General features: G+C 32.4%; 2 protein-coding genes across 2 annotated transcripts; one reads left to right on the top strand and one right to left on the bottom strand.

Annotated features, from left to right (window-relative positions):
• Window positions 1-142: 142 nt before the first annotated feature.
• LOC116777624 (transportin-1) lies at window positions 143-11,569 on the top strand. The gene is made up of 16 exons (XM_032671287.2): window positions 143-336; window positions 576-908; window positions 999-1,214; window positions 1,287-1,409; window positions 1,528-1,623; window positions 2,196-2,379; window positions 2,820-3,031; window positions 3,334-3,543; window positions 3,893-4,204; window positions 4,281-4,388; window positions 5,438-5,611; window positions 6,156-6,327; window positions 6,438-6,533; window positions 7,189-7,264; window positions 7,958-8,260; window positions 8,416-11,569. Exons 1-15 carry the CDS (start codon window positions 232-234, stop codon window positions 8,238-8,240), a joined length of 2,700 nt encoding a protein of 899 aa, XP_032527178.1. The 5' UTR covers window positions 143-231; the 3' UTR covers window positions 8,241-8,260; window positions 8,416-11,569.
• On the bottom strand, window positions 10,420-17,323 carry LOC116777640 (doublesex- and mab-3-related transcription factor 2). The gene is made up of 3 exons (XM_032671305.2): window positions 16,560-17,323; window positions 15,306-15,450; window positions 10,420-12,187 (listed from the first exon to the last, which is right to left on the bottom strand). Exons 1-3 carry the CDS (start codon window positions 16,746-16,748, stop codon window positions 11,985-11,987), a joined length of 537 nt encoding a protein of 178 aa, XP_032527196.1. The 5' UTR covers window positions 16,749-17,323; the 3' UTR covers window positions 10,420-11,984.
• Between the last annotated feature and the right edge of the window lie 725 nt (window positions 17,324-18,048).

Here is an 18,048-nt window from a genome sequence, read left to right as displayed (position 1 = left end):
GAAAAAAGCGTAACTTATAGAAAGCAAATTCGATTAAAAAAAAATTCTTGATTATTTTGCTTGTAATGTGTTAAGTATATTTTAATTTTAAGATTTCGATTTGTTATTTTTAAGAAAAGATTGTTGTAACATTATGCTATCTGTTTTATCTGGCAACACAAAATCGTCAAATTTTGGCATGGTTGATCTCTACAAGACCGAATAAAATAAAACCGTTTTCGTTGAATTATTATGAAAATGGAGTGGAAACCTGAACAAGAAGGATTAAGACAAATATTAACACTACTAAAGGAGTCTCAGTCACCGGACACTGCTACTCAGAGAGCAGTTCAACAAGTATCCTTTTCATGATTTTCAAGTCGATGCACATATCGGCGTGGATGTTTTTTGTATATTATAACCGCTTTTTCCTGAAATGATTTATTATTTAATTATTTAGAATGTCCATTCTTATATGTCTAGTCAGCTTTTGGTACACAAGTTAATAAATGTTTGATCTCCACGCCAGTAAAAATCGATTTTTCCGACATGACAGTCCTTGACAGCTTTCGATTTCCATAACAATGTTATTTCAGAAATTGGAAGAATTAAACAAATACCCAGATTTCAACAACTACTTAATTTTTGTACTAACAAAACTAGTTTCGGAAGAAGAACCGACGAGGTCTTTGAGTGGTCTTATTTTGAAGAACAATGTCAAAGCGCGCTACAACAGCTTTTTACCCGAGGTTGCGGAGTTCATAAAGCGAGAATGTTTATCAGCGGTTGGAGATCCGTCGCCGTTGATTAGAGCGACTGTTGGCATTATAATAACAACCATTGCTAGTAAAGGTGAACTTACTTCATGGCCTGAGTTATTACCAGCATTATGCCAAATGCTTGATTCACAGGACTACAATGTTTGTGAGGTATGTAACCAATCATTTTTTAAGTTATTTACTGGAACACCATTGTTGTTTTGAATCGAATGCTATCAATAATAAAATAAATATTTCCAGGGTGCTTTTGGAGCGCTTCAGAAGATTTGTGAAGACACAGCAGAATTGTTAGACAGTGATGCTTTAAACCGGCCATTAAATGTATTGATCCCTAAATTTCTCCAGTTTTTTAGACATTCATCACCCAAAATTAGATGTCACGCCATCGCTTGTGTCAACTATTTCATCATGGGCAGAACACAAGCTCTCATGTTACACATAGATTCTTTTATTGAGGTATTTTTTACACACTGAAGTATTAATTAATGTATTATTTCGTATATTAAAAGCTTGTATGTTTGCCTTCAGAATTTATTCCATCTAGCAGCTGACGAAGATCCCGATGTAAGAAAAAATGTTTGTCACGCTTTAGTGCTGCTATTAGAAGTTCGTTTGGACAGACTGATTCCATACTTACCAAACATTATTGAGGTGATTATATATATTTTTTAATACTTTTATTTCACATTTACAAGTATGTCCTTATATTAATTCTTCTTAAGTGTTTTAATTGTCGTTTATTAATGTTTTCTGTGTATTTCATTTGTAGTACATGTTAATGCGCACACAAGACGCTGAAGAAGGTGTAGCTTTAGAAGCATGTGAATTTTGGTTGTCGCTTGCAGAGCAAAATGTTTGCAGAGAGGTAAGTCTATATGGGAATATTTCCATTTTTTTCTTACAAACCAGTTATCAAATAAAAGCTGTTATTTGTAGTTTTTTATAAAGAGATTGTTTATTTTTATCATGTGTGTACTCTTTTAATTTCCTCGTACATAATTTGTTGAGTGTATGTGTATGTATTTTTTCATGTCACATAACTTGAGTTGTCGTCTTAATGTATTGTTCATTGTATGGTAATTGGAATACAGTAAAAACATTTCACACTTATTGGCACATAGGTTCTCAGTTCAGCTATCGTGTTTGTTTTATTTGCATAAATTTAAAGGAGCCTTAAATGCAAGTACTGTCAACTGACAAAATTCAAAGATATTAAAATAACATATCACTATAATTTCATATTTAAGACATAATTAAAACTTCCGTCTCAACATAAATTAATATTAATAATCAGTTTTCATGCAATATTTTTAATAATCAATACAGCCTTCAACTCTTATCATGTAGAATCAGACACATTCCTTAGTTAAAAGCACACTATTAAGACTTGTATAGACATTGCTATATGTATATTTATTCTGTGCTTATGTTTGACAGGTTTTAGGGCCACGGTTGCCATCCCTACTGCCAGTGTTGGTCCGAGGAATGAGGTATTCAGAGATGGATGTGATTCTACTGCGAGGTGATCGTGACGATGATGCCGATGACGCTGAGCCCGACAGAGAATCAGATATTAGACCACGCTTCCACAAACCACGCTCACACACCATCAAACATAATGGTAGTTATATAATTTAATTCTTCTTGAATGTACCTCAAACACTCACTTTGAAAGGAGAATTATACTAAGTATTACTTTTGAACGTTATTAAATAAGCAATGTTTGTTTATATAGTGGCTATAAATTTTTTAGTGAACCTTTTAGATGAGGTATTTAAATAGCAACATAGTCTATTACAATTTGTATTTATTTATAGTTATTGTTTTTGGTGTTGCCAGTTTATAATTATATAACAACGATATAAGCTCTCTCACAAATTGAATAGTGATATAGACAAAATGTACATAAAAAGTATAATAGGATTACATACTTCTCTTTTATGGTATATATATATCAAGTACATACAAATTATCGTGCTTTTTATTATCAAAATATATACTTTTTAGTCAGTTACAGAAGATTGAAATAAGGATCATAAAATTTGTTGTTTTTTTTTATAGCAGGTGCGGGTGACAGTAATATGTCAGGCGGTGGCGAGTCTGATGATGAAGAGGAAGGCGGAGACGACGACGGCTCCCTGTCTGACTGGAACCTTCGGAAGTGTTCAGCCGCAGCCCTAGATGTACTAGCCAATGTGTTCGGAGCCGATTTACTGCCAGTACTATTCCCTATACTCAAGGAGACGTTGTTCCATGATGATTGGGTCATCAAGGTTAATATAGATAATATTCCTATAAATTACTTTAAAAGTGCTCATCATATAATAGGACTTTAATTTAATTTAAATTTAATTTCAGTTACTCATAATCATAAACATATTACAAAACAAATTTAACTAGTCTTGTACAACTTAAAACAGATAATTCTATCGAATTGTCTGTTATTTTTGTACTAGAAAGATTGTAATAAGTTTTTATTAGTTACTCAAAGACACATGGCATAGAAATTGTTGTTGGAATATCCAAAATAGAATTTAATTCTACTAATTATGGTTGGTGTAATTTCTTTGTTTAGGAAAGTGGCATCCTAGCATTGGGTGCTGTAGCGGAAGGATGCATGGGCGGTATGGTACCTCACCTGCCGGACTTGGTTCCGTACCTCGTGTGTTGTTTAGCTGAGAGGAAGGCTCTAGTGCGAGCTATCACCTGCTGGACCCTATCGAGATACTCACATTGGATAGTCAGCCAGTCACACGATCTGTACCTTAGACCCGTTATGACAGAGGTACTACATATAGATTTATTTAATGCATACATTGTTTAATTAAAAAGTTTAGATGAATTTCCCTATATTTTAACCATTTTTTTTACATACTTACATAATAATGCATGTCGATTGAAATACAAAAGATAAATGTTTCTTTGTGATGCACTCCTACTTCCACAGTGTGCTATCTTTAGTGTTTGAATAGCGGGATTACATAATTTTATTCAATAGCATTATTTCTTTAACATCATTTGTCTAAAACAATTTTAACATTATTATGGAGCCGCCTGTATTGTTCATTAACAACATGCAGACATTATACAAAAAAATGTAGGTAGTTTCAAAATATAAGATTTATTTTTTGTAGCTCCTAAAACGCGTCCTGGATAACAACAAACGAGTACAAGAAGCCGCTTGTTCGGCGTTCGCTACATTAGAGGAGGAAGCCTGCACAGAATTAGTACCGTACTTAGGACATATTCTACAGACACTAGTGTACGCGTTCAGTAGATATCAACACAAGAACCTATTAATATTGTACGACGCAATCGGCACTCTAGCCGACTCTGTGGGACATCACTTAAACAAACAAGAGTACATTGACCTTTTGATGCCACCTCTGATTACTAAGTGGAATGTATTAAAAGACGAAGACAAAGATCTGTTTCCTCTACTAGAGGTATGGTTTGTTTATGGTGTTGATGATGATAGTCTATGGACTATGTCACATGTGTAACTATATTTAATGTTTACAGTGTCTGTCATCTGTAGCGACAGCATTACAGTCAGGATTCCTGCCATACTGTGAACCGGTGTTCAGACGATGTGTGTCCCTCATAGAACAGACATTGAATCAAAACATTGTGAGTATTATATAGGGTGTCCCAAAATTAACGCAAGATTGCGTTAATTTTGATTAAAGATAATCTTGCGTTAATTTTGTTACACCCAATATTATCATATTGATATAAACAGTCGTCGAACATATTGAGTACTTTTCCCATTTAAATGTTATATGTTTATGTTTCATATCACATTGTGTTGTAGTAAACAACAGATAAGATTGATATCAAGTAGGTTACACGTAATATAACCCATGATATTTTTTTTTTAATATACAAGATAATTATGTATAGCAGCGCTAGCAACAGTGATTATAAAAAAGATGTTTATGTAACAAAAATCCTTCCTAACAACACTTACATATAGATTTTAAACTTTTATTCTTAACTAGTTTTTGTCCGCGACTTCGCGTCAATTTCAGAATTAGTTATATATGTATAAATAACCTGGGGAACTCTATTCCACCCCAGAGGACATAAATAGCCAGATATTGGAATTTATTAAGTTTTATTTTTGGGAACTTGGTGGGAACCACAGTTTGCGTCTAACTTTGAGGGCTGGCGCGAAGCCCGCGTTAATATACGTGTATGATAAGTTTAACATGTTCGACAACTTATTTAACAAGGGTTGGGAAAGCGTTGTTTTCCCGTAATAACAATTTTATCCAAATATTACTCAAATCTTTGGTAATTTAGGAGTGAAAGCGATCAGATTCCTCAGAAAGTAACTTTTCCCATGGGAATACGTTGACTTCCTGCGGTCAAAAGTGACTCATGTCCTTTCTTAAGTCTCAAACTATCTTCCTACCAAATTTCATTCAAATCTGTTCAGTAGTTTAGGCGTAAAAGCGATCGACCCACCTGAATTTTCCCATGGGAATGCGTCATATTCATGCAAAATGGTTCAGAAGTTTAGGCGTGATTGAGTAACAGACAGACAGACAGAGTTACATTTATAATATTGGTATGAATATATTTCTCATATGATGTCTGCAAATCTTTTGGATGAAATTTGAATTAAGAAATTAAGCAACTCTTGAATATGTTTAATTAATAAAAAAATATTTCAGGCAAACAGTCAAAGCCCTGAACAGTTTGATGCACCGGACAAGGACTTCATGATAGTGGCACTGGATCTGCTGAGCGGCCTGACCGAGGGTCTGGATGGACACATCAACCACCTTGTGCTGAACTCCAACTTAATGCAGCTTCTGTATCAATGTATGCAGGATCCTATGCCGGAGGTTTGCACACTTTCTACACTTTATGGCTCTCATTATATCGGATAATACATTTAGGTTGACCTTTATACATCTATCAAAATTATATGATTGTATAGTTATGTTTATATTTGTAAGTGTCTTTGTTTCGCTGATTTTTAATGTATCCCTTTTAATGTTGAACTTCATAACACTTTATCATTCATATTGTTTTTGTAGTTATTTTTTTGGAAAATGTTGGCAACTTGTACAATTCCAACATTTTTATTAAACACATTAATTTATCTAACATCTTTATAGCTGGGTTGCATATGTATTTATTGTACATTTTTTCGCTCTATCAGTGTAAATAAACATCACATTATAGTACAGTTTTAAAATATATAGGATAGTATATAGGATGTATACAATGTCAAGTAAATTTCTGAGAGGATATAGTAATAGGTTACTCTTTTTACTGTCCGAGCGTGGTAATTATGACTACTGCCGTGTTCTTCTTATAGATTGTTTTGATATAACACTAATTGTGTATAAATAATATTTATAATGTCTGTCTGTTTGTCCGCAGGTCCGTCAGTCGTCGTTCGCGTTACTGGGAGATCTGACTAAGGCGTGCTTCCAACACGTGCTGCCATACATACCGGAGTTCCTGCCCATCCTGGGAATGAACCTCAACCCAGAATTCATTTCGGTGTGCAACAACGCCACTTGGGCCATCGGCGAGATTAGCATTAAGTTAGGTCAGCCATTATACATTGATATAAAATAAAACATGTATGACATTTGCCCTAACAAAATGCTTTTTCTTTTGTTTAATTTATTTACTCAATAATATTATAATAAATGACAGGAGCAGAGACCTCAAAATATATACCGCTTGTACTGAACCATTTAGTGGACATCATCAACCGGCCGAACACACCAAAGACCTTACTCGAAAACACAGGTGAGATATTTATATATATGTGCTGAGATGTGTATATAAGTGTTTAATGTTTGTCATAGGTATTATTATTTGCTGTGACATTTTTTGATGATGTTTTGGTGGCGATCATGTTATCTTTATGTATAATTTTTAACTTTATGTTATTTGATCACATGTTTTTTCCATTTATTATTTAGAAAAAAAAACAACAAAAAAAAAACTTTTCCTACTTTAAAATCTCTTCAATACCCAAGATAGTATATAACCCATGTATTATACATATGTTATCTAGAATGTTTACTAGAACATAAATATTATATGTTTTAGTTATGTTACCATAGTAAAAATATAATAATTATTATATGAGACGCTCTTCGTTATCTATACAGCCAGTAAAAGGTTATATTTTTATTTTTGTTTCCGGGTTGTAATGTAAATATTATACTCCCACAGATGTAGTGCCCATAGAGAATTAAAGTGTGCGCCTGAAGGCCGGCTTGGACTCTTGCAGATAATGAGCCGAAGAGTCCAGGCCGTTCTTTGATATGTTTAATACCTAGCTGTCTGTACTCTGTAGGAGACGTGTCTCACGTTGCAGTTTGTATCTGAGTATGTTTTTTGAATGGTTTGTTGATTTGTTTTCTTGGTTTTTGTTCTCGGTTGTCGGGGCGCTTAGCGATAACTATTGGTCGGCTAGGTTATGTGTGCCCCCACGACGTCGCACCCGTTTTACATCAATTTGTACGCCAGTGGTCTGTAGTCAAAACTTTTTTTTATTATTAATTATTTATATTTAATTAATTTTTAATATTGAAATAAGTTCTATCCCTTGTATTATTTCGATGGTGGATGGTGTTTGTTAATGGCTTGTTGATATATTTTATTATTATTATTATTCTTTATTCTTTTATCCGATCGTTTGTTATACTTTCTTTCCTCCTTTAACCCGGCATGTTGTGTAAGTGTAAGACTCGGGCCACACTTTGACTGTCACTGCTGTTCGGTACATACATTAATCATATTATTTTTCAGTGCTGTACTCTGTGTGTTGAACACCATCCGCTTTCTAAATATATATATACTATATATATTTGAATTAATAATTTTTATATTATACTATTATTATTATTATTATTATTTTATCCAAACTGTAAGACAAAATATATTCCTTTTTTTTATTATAATAATATATATTATTTTCTGTTGTTACATTTGCTTACAGTTTGGAACCCACCTGGTATTCAGTGTCTGTATACTTATGATTTTGTGATCGTTGTTAAATGCTCCACATAGTCATATGTTTTAGTATACATTTGTTATTATTTCTAACGCTTCTTTTTGTTTCGTTTATTATGATTTTTTAAATCGAGCGCAGGTCTGGCAACTTAGAATCGGCGGGCAAAAAAAAAAATTGAGTCTTGATTGATGTTTATGGATTATGTCAGGTGTACGTCACTGAGGAACATCCGGGATAACGACGAGAAGGATTCAGCGTTCCGCGGCATCTGTCAGATGATCCAAGTGAATCCGGCGGGGGTGGTGCCCGACTTTATGTTCTTCTGTGACGCCGTGGCTTCGTGGACGCATCCCAAGGACGACCTCAAGGAGATGTTTACGAAGATCCTCCACGGGTTCAAGAACCAGGTCGGAGAAGACAACTGGCGACGTTTCACCGACCAGTTCCCGGTACAGCTCAGCGCCCGCCTCTCCGCCATGTGCGGGATATAGGACGGACAGCGACATATGTGGTAAATATAATTTATATATATATAGCTTATATAGTAGGAATGTATTTACTATTACTTGATTCTTGTTTACTCCATAAATTATATTTTCAATTTGTTTTTTAATATTAAATGAGATTAAAAGAATGTTTTTCAAATAAATATATTAAAATTTCCAGGGGAATCAATGTCAATACGGGTCGGGAAGACATTGCGGGCGAGAGCTCACGTGCTAACACCTGCCTGCTCTATATATATGTACCTGAGCCATCAGTAACCATACGCACTCGCTCAATACAAAGCATCCAAGGACTAGGACGAGGGCTCGTAGCGGCTCTACGGCTACAAGTGCTACGACGGCTACGAGCACTGCACCTGGACCTGGCGGCTCGTGGCTTAGCGGAGGCGTGACGTCATCGCGCCTGACTATACTCTAATATTGCATGAACCTTAGAATAGCAGTAGCTTTTAATTAGAATGAAATAAATTTAATTTTAAAGAAGTCGATTACGAAACTGATACATCTGCCCATAGAGGATATTGTGAGTCGTCGTATTGAAATTTCACTGTGGAAATTTATATATATATTTATATATATATGTATTTTTTGTACTAAACTTTGTTGCATTCGCACATTACGTTAGCATTAAAGTGACGCAAGATAAAATCGTTCGAAGCTGTATAGTTTGTAATGTATGTTTGTGTATTTTGTTTGTGAGATCCGTAGAGATGGCTTAATGTGGAGTCGGTGCCGAGTCCCGGCTTTGTGTGTTGTGACGTCATGCGCGACGGTGAAAAAAACATTTGTATCGATTATATCCTTTTTTTTTTAGAAATTAAATATTAAAATTTGTGATAGTTTTGGATTACATATACTGATGAAAAAGAAATTGTTAAAATTATAGTGATGCCTATTTGTCTGAGAGCATTTATTCACGTCTCCACTAAGCTTGTCTTTCGTATATATTTTAAGTATATAAAATTGATGTGTTAACTACTATTTTTAATATAAATTACAAGACTTAGGGAAATCGAGAATTTACGTCAACTGTGATTTGTGACTGGTTTATTTTGACTATTATATGTGTACAATATGTCTGTGTCTATGTACATATACTGCTTTGATAGATTTTATGTGAACTAGATTTCTGCTATATAATATACCAAATAGTATTTTTACGTTTTATTTTGTTTTAATTGATTTGTATGTAAAAGTTGCCAGTGGTGATTAATTCTCGTTGTATTGACGAGCCAAAGTCATTTTCAGCTTCAATATTGCCATTTGTTAAGTCGATATTTTATTTTTTATTAATTTTGATATCGTAGAATGTGCATTTACATTAAAAAAAAATCTATTATGGAATCCAAACGTCCGCTAGCCCTCTAACGTCTATCCATCGACAATTTTATTGCCACTGGCAACCCGAATGATTGATATGAAGTATTATTTATGTGTATAATAAATTAAAATAATATTATGTATATGTAAATACATATTGAGTTGTATATTATTATAATACTACATGCGAATAAAATTGTTACTTTTTTTGTTTTTATAAAAGCTATAAAGTCCGAATTTAACCACTTGTTATATGTCATTATTACATTATTTTTTTTCAGATGCGACAGGCTCCTTTCTGAATGTCGGCACTCGCACAGTTTCCGTCTGCGCCAGTTTTGATATTTACATCAGAAATGCCATACTCAAATTGTGTTCTACGGAACTCGTGATCCGTATTTTGGAAGGGAGCCCGTCATTTGGGGATCTGTAAAATTTTTGTTCAAACAAATGCTAGTATGTTTCGCAATCTTAGTGTTAAGTGTGCAGTGGTATGTTTAGGCTTTTTCGGGGTTGCAGTAAATTTACATTCCTTGTGGATTAATTATTTTTTATTCGGTTTTTTTTTTGTCGTAACAGCAAAATTTTATGGCGTTATGGTATGTGTAATGGTGTATCGTGTGTAATGAATGTCGGTCCATCCCTCCCGTCTAGTCCCAATCCTCGTCAGTGCCAACGAAGCCTCTGTGCGGATGAGCTCACCTCTCATCAAACGTGAGTAAATTTTATGAACCCAAAGGGTATTTTGATAGCTCCTGTCTATTGATGAAAAAAAATATATATGTATATGTAAAAAAAAATTTGGAAACGTTATTTTATAAGAGGAACACACGATCGTTACGGGTTAACTCGTAATTTATTTTTAAGATTAGTAGATTTTGTCGACATTTTTAAATATAGGGTTGTTTTTTTTTCCTAAAAACCGTGATAATAGGTGATAAAGTGTGTATGTGAGCGTGCGCGTGTTGTTGCGTGTGTGAGGCGGCGTTCGTGAGGCACATCCTTCTGTAGTTATCATTTGTGTTGTGAAATGCATAAAATTGTGTATCGTGGTTAAGTCATCTTTATTATACAGATTATATCATCAGCTTAAAAATTTGGCGGGAAGAATTATTAAATTATTATTTTTTAAATAAGAAGACAAAGACTGAAAACCTACATAACCGGTATTGATACAGATCATATCTATTACAAATATCTGAAAAAAAAAACATCACCGACGCCAAATTTTTAGGTTAACAAATCATGTTATTGGGACGTACAAATCATAAAATGTAAGCTCTGTTGTTTTGGTTAAAAAAAAAAAAAATTGTTTGAATACTCATCGCCATCTCTTACGTTCGATATAATATATACATAATTATTTAAAATCGTACCAAATTATATGAATCGTACTTACGTATCTATTTTGATATTTGTATTGTATTTATTATATTTATAAGTATTTTCTGTATCGTTCTTTATTTTGTGAAGTCACACCAGTTGTTACATAACAGTACTAAGAACCGAAGTTAACAATTAAACGAGGCTAGCTGGACCATTTGTTGCTTCAGTCATACGCGACAGATAACACAAAGTTAAAATCACCACATCTTATATAAAAAATAATAAAATAAATACTATAAAATGAATTTCATATGTTAAAAATTACCCATTTGAACAAATAGTCTGTTAGCCTCTTCGATCAAATAGAATCGATTTTATTTGTTAATCGAGTACAGAGTAAATTATAGAAAACATGGAGTTCTAAATTCAAATCGCTACCTCCAACATGGCCTAATATCGGCGTAGTGGATGGTTACAGATTAGGTTGTTTTTTTTTTTGTATGAAATTATTATCTGTACTCGAGACATAATCAAAATTGTACATAATATCGCAGTTACATTGCAGCAACTGATAAATTGTTTGTAAGCTGTGGTTGTAATTCATTGACCTCACCATAAAACTTCTTTTACCATACATTTCGTTAATAAAGCACTCATTGTTCAACAAACGATTTTTATTTTTTTTTTATTCTAATAGTATTATAATTATTGACAGACGTATTTACGTACGTGAGAGTAACGGTCTGATGTTTAGTAAATAGACTTACAATGTTGCATCCTTACCAAAGATGCAAGATTTTCATTCAAAAACATTACGTGATAGTATAATGTGGGAAGATTTAAGAAACGCCTTCACACAATATAAAAAACAAATTAAAAATCGAAATATGTTAAGATTTGAAAAATATAACGTCAGAGAGATAACGATTTGAAAGTCTCAAGAATGGTTAAGCATACTCTCAGTAAAACTCCTAGTAAGGATAAATCACAAGAAATATTACCATACGTTGTAATGAGGATGATTTTCAAAGAATATCCAGAAACGACAAAGTATGAAATCATTAACGATATCATAAAGTACGTTTACTGAACACCAATAATGGACTCGATGGAGAATGATATTTTGGGTCGTGGTTGTGGTGGTACGTAGTGAAGTAGCGCAGCCAGTAAGTGAGAACACAGTCCGGGGGCTGGGAGCGGCATCGGCTGCTCTAGACTCGCGTCTGCGAATGCCTTGCGTCTACGAACGCGTTCGCTCCATACAGGATCGGAGCTTCTCATAGTTTCTGTAATGATAGTACAAAAATAGTTTTGATGTCGACAGAATAATATATTAAAATAATTAATTCGAAAAGTTTCATAATGATGTGAATAAAAACAAGACCAATTTATTTGGTAGCAGTAGAAATTCATTTACGTTCGAACTTTCCCATCATGTTAGGTTTGTAGTGTAAACGCTTCTTAATATTCTCATTGAAATTAAAAATCTTTCAATTTATTTTAAATAATTATTATTTAGTAATAACGTAAAAACATTTTCATCCGTTATTTAATAAAAAAAAATCATTTCTTAACGCAAACAAAATTTCGAATCCAAAAAATCTAAAATGCAAGCAATTTCTCAAATGGCTGTTATTAATTTCGATTGATTTTTTTTTTAAATAAAATATTAGTAATATACGTGAAAATATTACATTATTCTTTTTGCCTTTTTATTACAGGAAACATTTAAAATTATGTTTTCAGTAGGGAATTCATTCAAGTTTTATAACCGCACTCGAGATCCCCAAATATAACAGAAACAAAATGATCCGTCTTTATTCAAAGTCCATGAGCATAGCCGGGAATAAACTTACGGAAACAAAAAATGCAATTAAATCTACATGAACAACGGTCAGGATGTTAAGTAATTGATTTTAAATAGATCATAAAATGGCAAACTTAAGGTACATTTCTTTTAATTTTTCTCCGATACGACAATTTTTATTACAGCTACAACCAATACAAAAAACATCTAACAATTTTTTCATGATTTTTCAATGTTTTCATTACTGCGGATTAGATTATTTTCGACATAATGAGATCTAAGATTTTCGCGAGTTTTATTCATTTAAATGAAACTAGTATTATTCGGATATACTACGCGGATTTTATTATTTAAAAAACTACATAATCCCGACGTTTCGGTTACTTTGCAGCAATCGTGATCAATGGCAGACGAGATGTGTGACGGGATTATGTAGTGTTTTAAATAATAAAATCCGCGTAGTATATCCGAATAATGCTAGTTTCATTTAAATAATTTTCGACAGTTCACAATAACTGTTAACATTTAATGTCACAGAAATAACATAATTTCGACGTAAATAATGCAACAAGTGTAATGCAACAGCTATATAACGGTCTCATAGATTTGGCACCCGCTGAGATATGACAGCGACGGGCGGAAAGACATGTTTACAGCTATCACTGTAACGCGACACCCCTACAAAGAGCCGCCTCCGAGTTTTTCTGTAAGACAATCTTCACAATTTTTTTACAGCTCATAAAAATAGTCAAAAGATATTTGGCTTTTTTAATAGACAGTGAAATGTTACTGAGTCTTAAATGACGGCTTTTGTTCTATAATGAAGCGGGGACATTTTGTAGTTCTGTTTTATTGCGACGGGAGTCTATTTTTAATTATTTAAACAGTATCTTTTTACATTCAATTCACCACTTTAACATCACACAACTCACGAACTAATAGTTTTCTCGTCATATATATTGCGATTAGCGCCACACATTTAAGAATTCAGTGTGGTAGGTATTACAAAAATTTTAGTCTAATTAATTTGAAAGCTAAAAGGGGAATGTTTTCGAAATATAATTTAACAGATCAAATGTTCCAAAGTAAATATTTGTTCAGCTAATTCGCATGAAGCATTTCTGTGAGTGAGAAATGAAACAGACGACAGTTCCCGCTCGTTTACAACAATAACAAAACGTTGAGTGGTACCCGACCAGCCAGTTATTAGAAGGTCGCGATACACAAACATTGGATTCTCGTTTTCAACTTTAACTTTATGTATTTACTTAAATAATCTGAACGTAATTCTTGACACCTATATATCATAATTAGTGTAGATATCCTAATTTATATTTGTAAGGATTTATTTATATAAAACTAATGAGAAAATCGTATAAAACATCAGTCTCGTCTTGGCATAATAACGACGCTCTTGCAGGAAAGAATGTCAATGAGTAAGTTAAAATATGTACATTATGCATATTTTATTTTATTTATTTAATACTCTATAAAAATGTATAAGCTAGTATATTGTTGGGTATTTCAATGGGAAGTGTTTTTCCTAATTTTTATGAAATAATAAAATTTTAGACTTACTTGAATCTTCAATGTTTATTTGGATAAAGCCAAGAGTCAAAATAAAGTTGGGACCAGCTGTCAAGCCGTTAACAACCGGGAATTTCAAAACTGTTCAATTAACTTCTTATTCAGTTTATTACTTTTAGTTATTTTCAGTTGAGCATATATATTTATAACTTGTTTTTTATTAGATTTCGCTTGCTGAAGCGAAATTTATGTTTAAAATTAATATTCCTATTAAATCTGCGAAAATGAGCATTAACTACTCACTTTGACATGAAAATATAGATAATAAAAGATATATATACTTTTTCTTTTCATAAAAATTATTCATCTGTTTAAATTCCAATTAAATTAATGTATTATTTAATAAATCGTCATTCCAAACTGAGTCATTCTTCGATCAACTACGAAAAATAATGTGCAGTTGTAATGTTTAAAATTTAATAAAATTCTCGTCACTTTTTCTCGATTAATCTTTTTAAATTTATTATTAAATAATTCTAAGCTTTACATTTTCCAAGCGGTAGTTATATGTATTTCTAAATCATTCTGTTAAACACAGCAGATCAAGGCTTATATGTGCTTGCTTGCGACCTGTTCTTTTTAAAATTATGTCCATCGTTTTAAGTGAAGAGGTCCCAAATTCGAACATACAAATATCAACTCCAAAGTAATGGAGAGTTTTAAAACTTTTTAACTATATCTTGCAGTTGGACACAAAGTGATCGCGGACTTTGTTTTCACGTAAGGTATGTGAAACAGTAATATTATTATGATACAAGTAGGCTATTTAAATAATAATAAAATTCCCAAGATACTGCTATAAATACGTTCGTCAGAGTTCGATAGAGACTTCAATCCACTTATACGGAGTGATTTCGATTTGAACTGGGTTTAAAAGTTTAACAAACACCTCTTCAAGTTATTTATCGAATACTTCGCAAACACCTTACATTACATAAACTTAAATTAATGTTACATAGAGCATAACTAAACCATTTAATAGGCTTTTCGAAGTATATTATTGTACAAACCGTAATTATTATCCGGTAGTGTGTAGTGTCTCGATATTTGAACCGTCCTGAGCCTCGCTCGGTAAGCTCGTTTCCTTGCAGCTAGAGCAGCGGCTTCACCCTCTCTCGCCGTTCCACCGGAACTCTGTTGTCTACGCAAAGCCACCTACATAATAACATTACAAATAAATTTTAATCAAAATAAAGAACAAACAGAATTTATTATAAATTACTTTAACCTTTATAATATTATTAAATTGGGCGTCTTCTAGAAAAGGGTGCATAGACTGTCAGTAAAATAGTGCATTCACCACCTTAGACTTTATTTCACCTATCAAAGGATGGATTAAAAATCCCAATAAAATAATGTTACTTAAATAAATAATGAAGCGCGTTATTAGATAGCTATTAAAATATACTTTTTTAAATTAAATACTTCTATAGATTAACTACATAGATAAAACTACGAAAATGTAATAAAAAATAAATCTATAGTCAGTTAGCATCAGGTTAGTTTAAACCAACGTTAAATAGATTTAGCTTTTTATGTGTTTAAGTTCTATGGATTATAACTAATGTATTACGGTACGGGTTAAAGAAAAAAATATATATGACGATTTAATTAAAACGTGAAGGGATATTTTATTATTAATATAGCTAACATTGTGATAAACCTTCCCAGTAGGATATAATATGAATAAAAGAAAGACGGTAAAAATTAAGTAGGTACTCACACACTATTAGCTATACGTACGTACTAAATATTTAAGCGAGGATTAAAATGTTTTTTTTTATTTTTTACACCCAAAACTCAAATATTTGGAATTAATATTGTTATTTCAAAATAACTTTAAAATTAAGTTTAATTAAAAAACTTTTAAAACTAGTAAAACAAAAAAATTAACGTTGATACATACATAAATTGTTTTATATACATGAAAATTATTTCGCTTACCTTTAGTGTGAACAACGAATATTAATAACTGTGGCTACATTATCTTATAAATTTAACTGTATTCTTATAAATTAAACTAATATTTTCGGATTATTACGCGTTATTATCTCGTCTGCCCGTGATCACAGTCGCTGCAAAGTAACCGAAACGTCGGGAGTGTTTAGTTTTTAAAATAATAAAATAAACGCGAAGTAATTTGAAAATATTAGTATCATTTAAATGAAAACTCGCGAAAGTCTTAAATTTTATTTAGTGTATTCTAATGGGAAAATGTGTTTTTATTGGGCTAATATTTTAATTATTTTTTAGTTGTAATTTACCTGAGCAGCCATAACCCTCTGTCTCTCCAGGACCAGAAGACATCCTGGACATCTACAATCTCTCCATCGACACAATCTCTTGTGACCTTTCAGACAGGAAATGACACCGTGGTTCCTGCAGCGAGCACACTTCGGCGTCCGAAGGGCCTTCCGGCTACCGTTCTCATCGCTCTTACTTTCACTTTGCATTTTTTTAACTATATTAATCACATATTAATTACTCGATGACAATATCCTGAAGCATTTCCTACGGAACTTTCAATCGAAACATTTTATATTATTTCGGAGACTGAGAAGCACTCTGTGATTTGTCATAAAGATGAGCGCGAGATGTTGACGACGACTAAGTTTTCAGTGGTTGATTTCTGAAAACACTTTCTGGAAGCTGCATACCAGGATACACGTCGCTCCGCCCAGAACCAGCTGTCATTGGTTGGGAGGCGAGGGGCGTCTACTCGGTTATAGCTCCGCAAGTGTTTGTGTTACGTAAAACGATACTTTCAACCGTAGTTTTTGTTTGATAATCTTTGTATGGATTTCATAAGCTGTTTTGCCAAATTATTGTCACACTCCGGATGATTATCTGTTTTAGGTCTCGTAATGACTGCTAGTATATCTATCATTAAATCTTAAACTCACAAAAGAAAAAAATCAATATCGTAAAATAAATAACCGTTCTGAAAAATAGGTCACACCTATCTGACAGGTACTTTTTAAATTGAAAAATAATAAAAAAAAACTTTAATCCCATAATTTTTCCATTATTTGTACATATTATTGAAAACCTAAACCTTAAATGTAGCCTGTGCTTCTTAAAAAAATAAACATATTTTTAATTTCGTTCCAATATTTATATACAATACATTACAATAGATAGACAGTCATTGAAAATAAAAATTACATGTTAAGAAATAAAAAAAATGCAAAGTAAAATAATATAAATACAGATTCACGAATAAAAAAAGTAAAAGCTGGAAACCAATTTGATAATATATAATTATAAGTCGATGACACCTACAAACTTTGACATTCAAAATGGTGCTGACAAGGGACTGAAAAAAACATGAAGAAGCTGCAGCTTAGTGAGGAAAAAATAAACAATAATATTCAATTATTATTCCATTAAGAAAAATTATATTTGTTGACAATATATTAAGAAAAAAAAGATTAATTTTAATATACATATTGTTAATTAAAATTATTGTAACTAATATTTTGACCGAAAAATTATGGTTGAACAAGTAATATTATTATATTACTATGTAACTGATACGCAATCTCGGAAAAACGATTGCCAATTATCTCTCAAGTTACAGTCGCCGTTGTCCAGTGTTTATGATTATTTTTTCTAATTGCATTCCAATAAATTTATCAAAAACAATATCTGTTTAAGAAAATTACAGAGAAAAGCCTAAATTGCAGAATAGTTTCTAAATTAGTTTTTAATTGCAAATAATGTCAACTTACTTAATAGATTTTGTAATAAGTG

The sequence above is a fragment of the Danaus plexippus genome, chromosome 6, assembly GCF_018135715.1.
Source record: "Danaus plexippus chromosome 6, MEX_DaPlex, whole genome shotgun sequence".
Lineage (NCBI taxonomy): Eukaryota > Metazoa > Arthropoda > Insecta > Lepidoptera > Nymphalidae > Danaus > Danaus plexippus.
This window is presented reverse-complemented; position numbering and strand designations above follow the sequence as displayed.

What these genes read in the sequence shown, in the direction of transcription:
- LOC116777624 (XM_032671287.2), top strand. Translation starts at nt 232, where the DNA reads ATGAAAATGGAGTGGAAACCTGAACAAGAAGGATTAAGACAAATATTA. An exon ending in CTCAGAGAGCAGTTCAACAA is followed by an intron (nt 337 to 575) that starts GTATCCTTTTCA and finishes ATGTTATTTCAG; the next exon opens with AAATTGGAAGAATTAAACAA. An exon ending in AGACATTGAATCAAAACATT is followed by an intron (nt 4,389 to 5,437) that starts GTGAGTATTATA and finishes AAAATATTTCAG; the next exon opens with GCAAACAGTCAAAGCCCTGA.
- LOC116777640 (XM_032671305.2), bottom strand. Translation starts at nt 16,748, where the DNA reads ATGCAAAGTGAAAGTAAGAGCGATGAGAACGGTAGCCGGAAGGCCCTT. An exon ending in AGAGGGTTATGGCTGCTCAG is followed by an intron (nt 15,451 to 16,559) that starts GTAAATTACAAC and finishes GTTATTATGTAG; the next exon opens with GTGGCTTTGCGTAGACAACA. An exon ending in ACTACCGGATAATAATTACG is followed by an intron (nt 12,188 to 15,305) that starts GTTTGTACAATA and finishes CTATCATTACAG; the next exon opens with AAACTATGAGAAGCTCCGAT.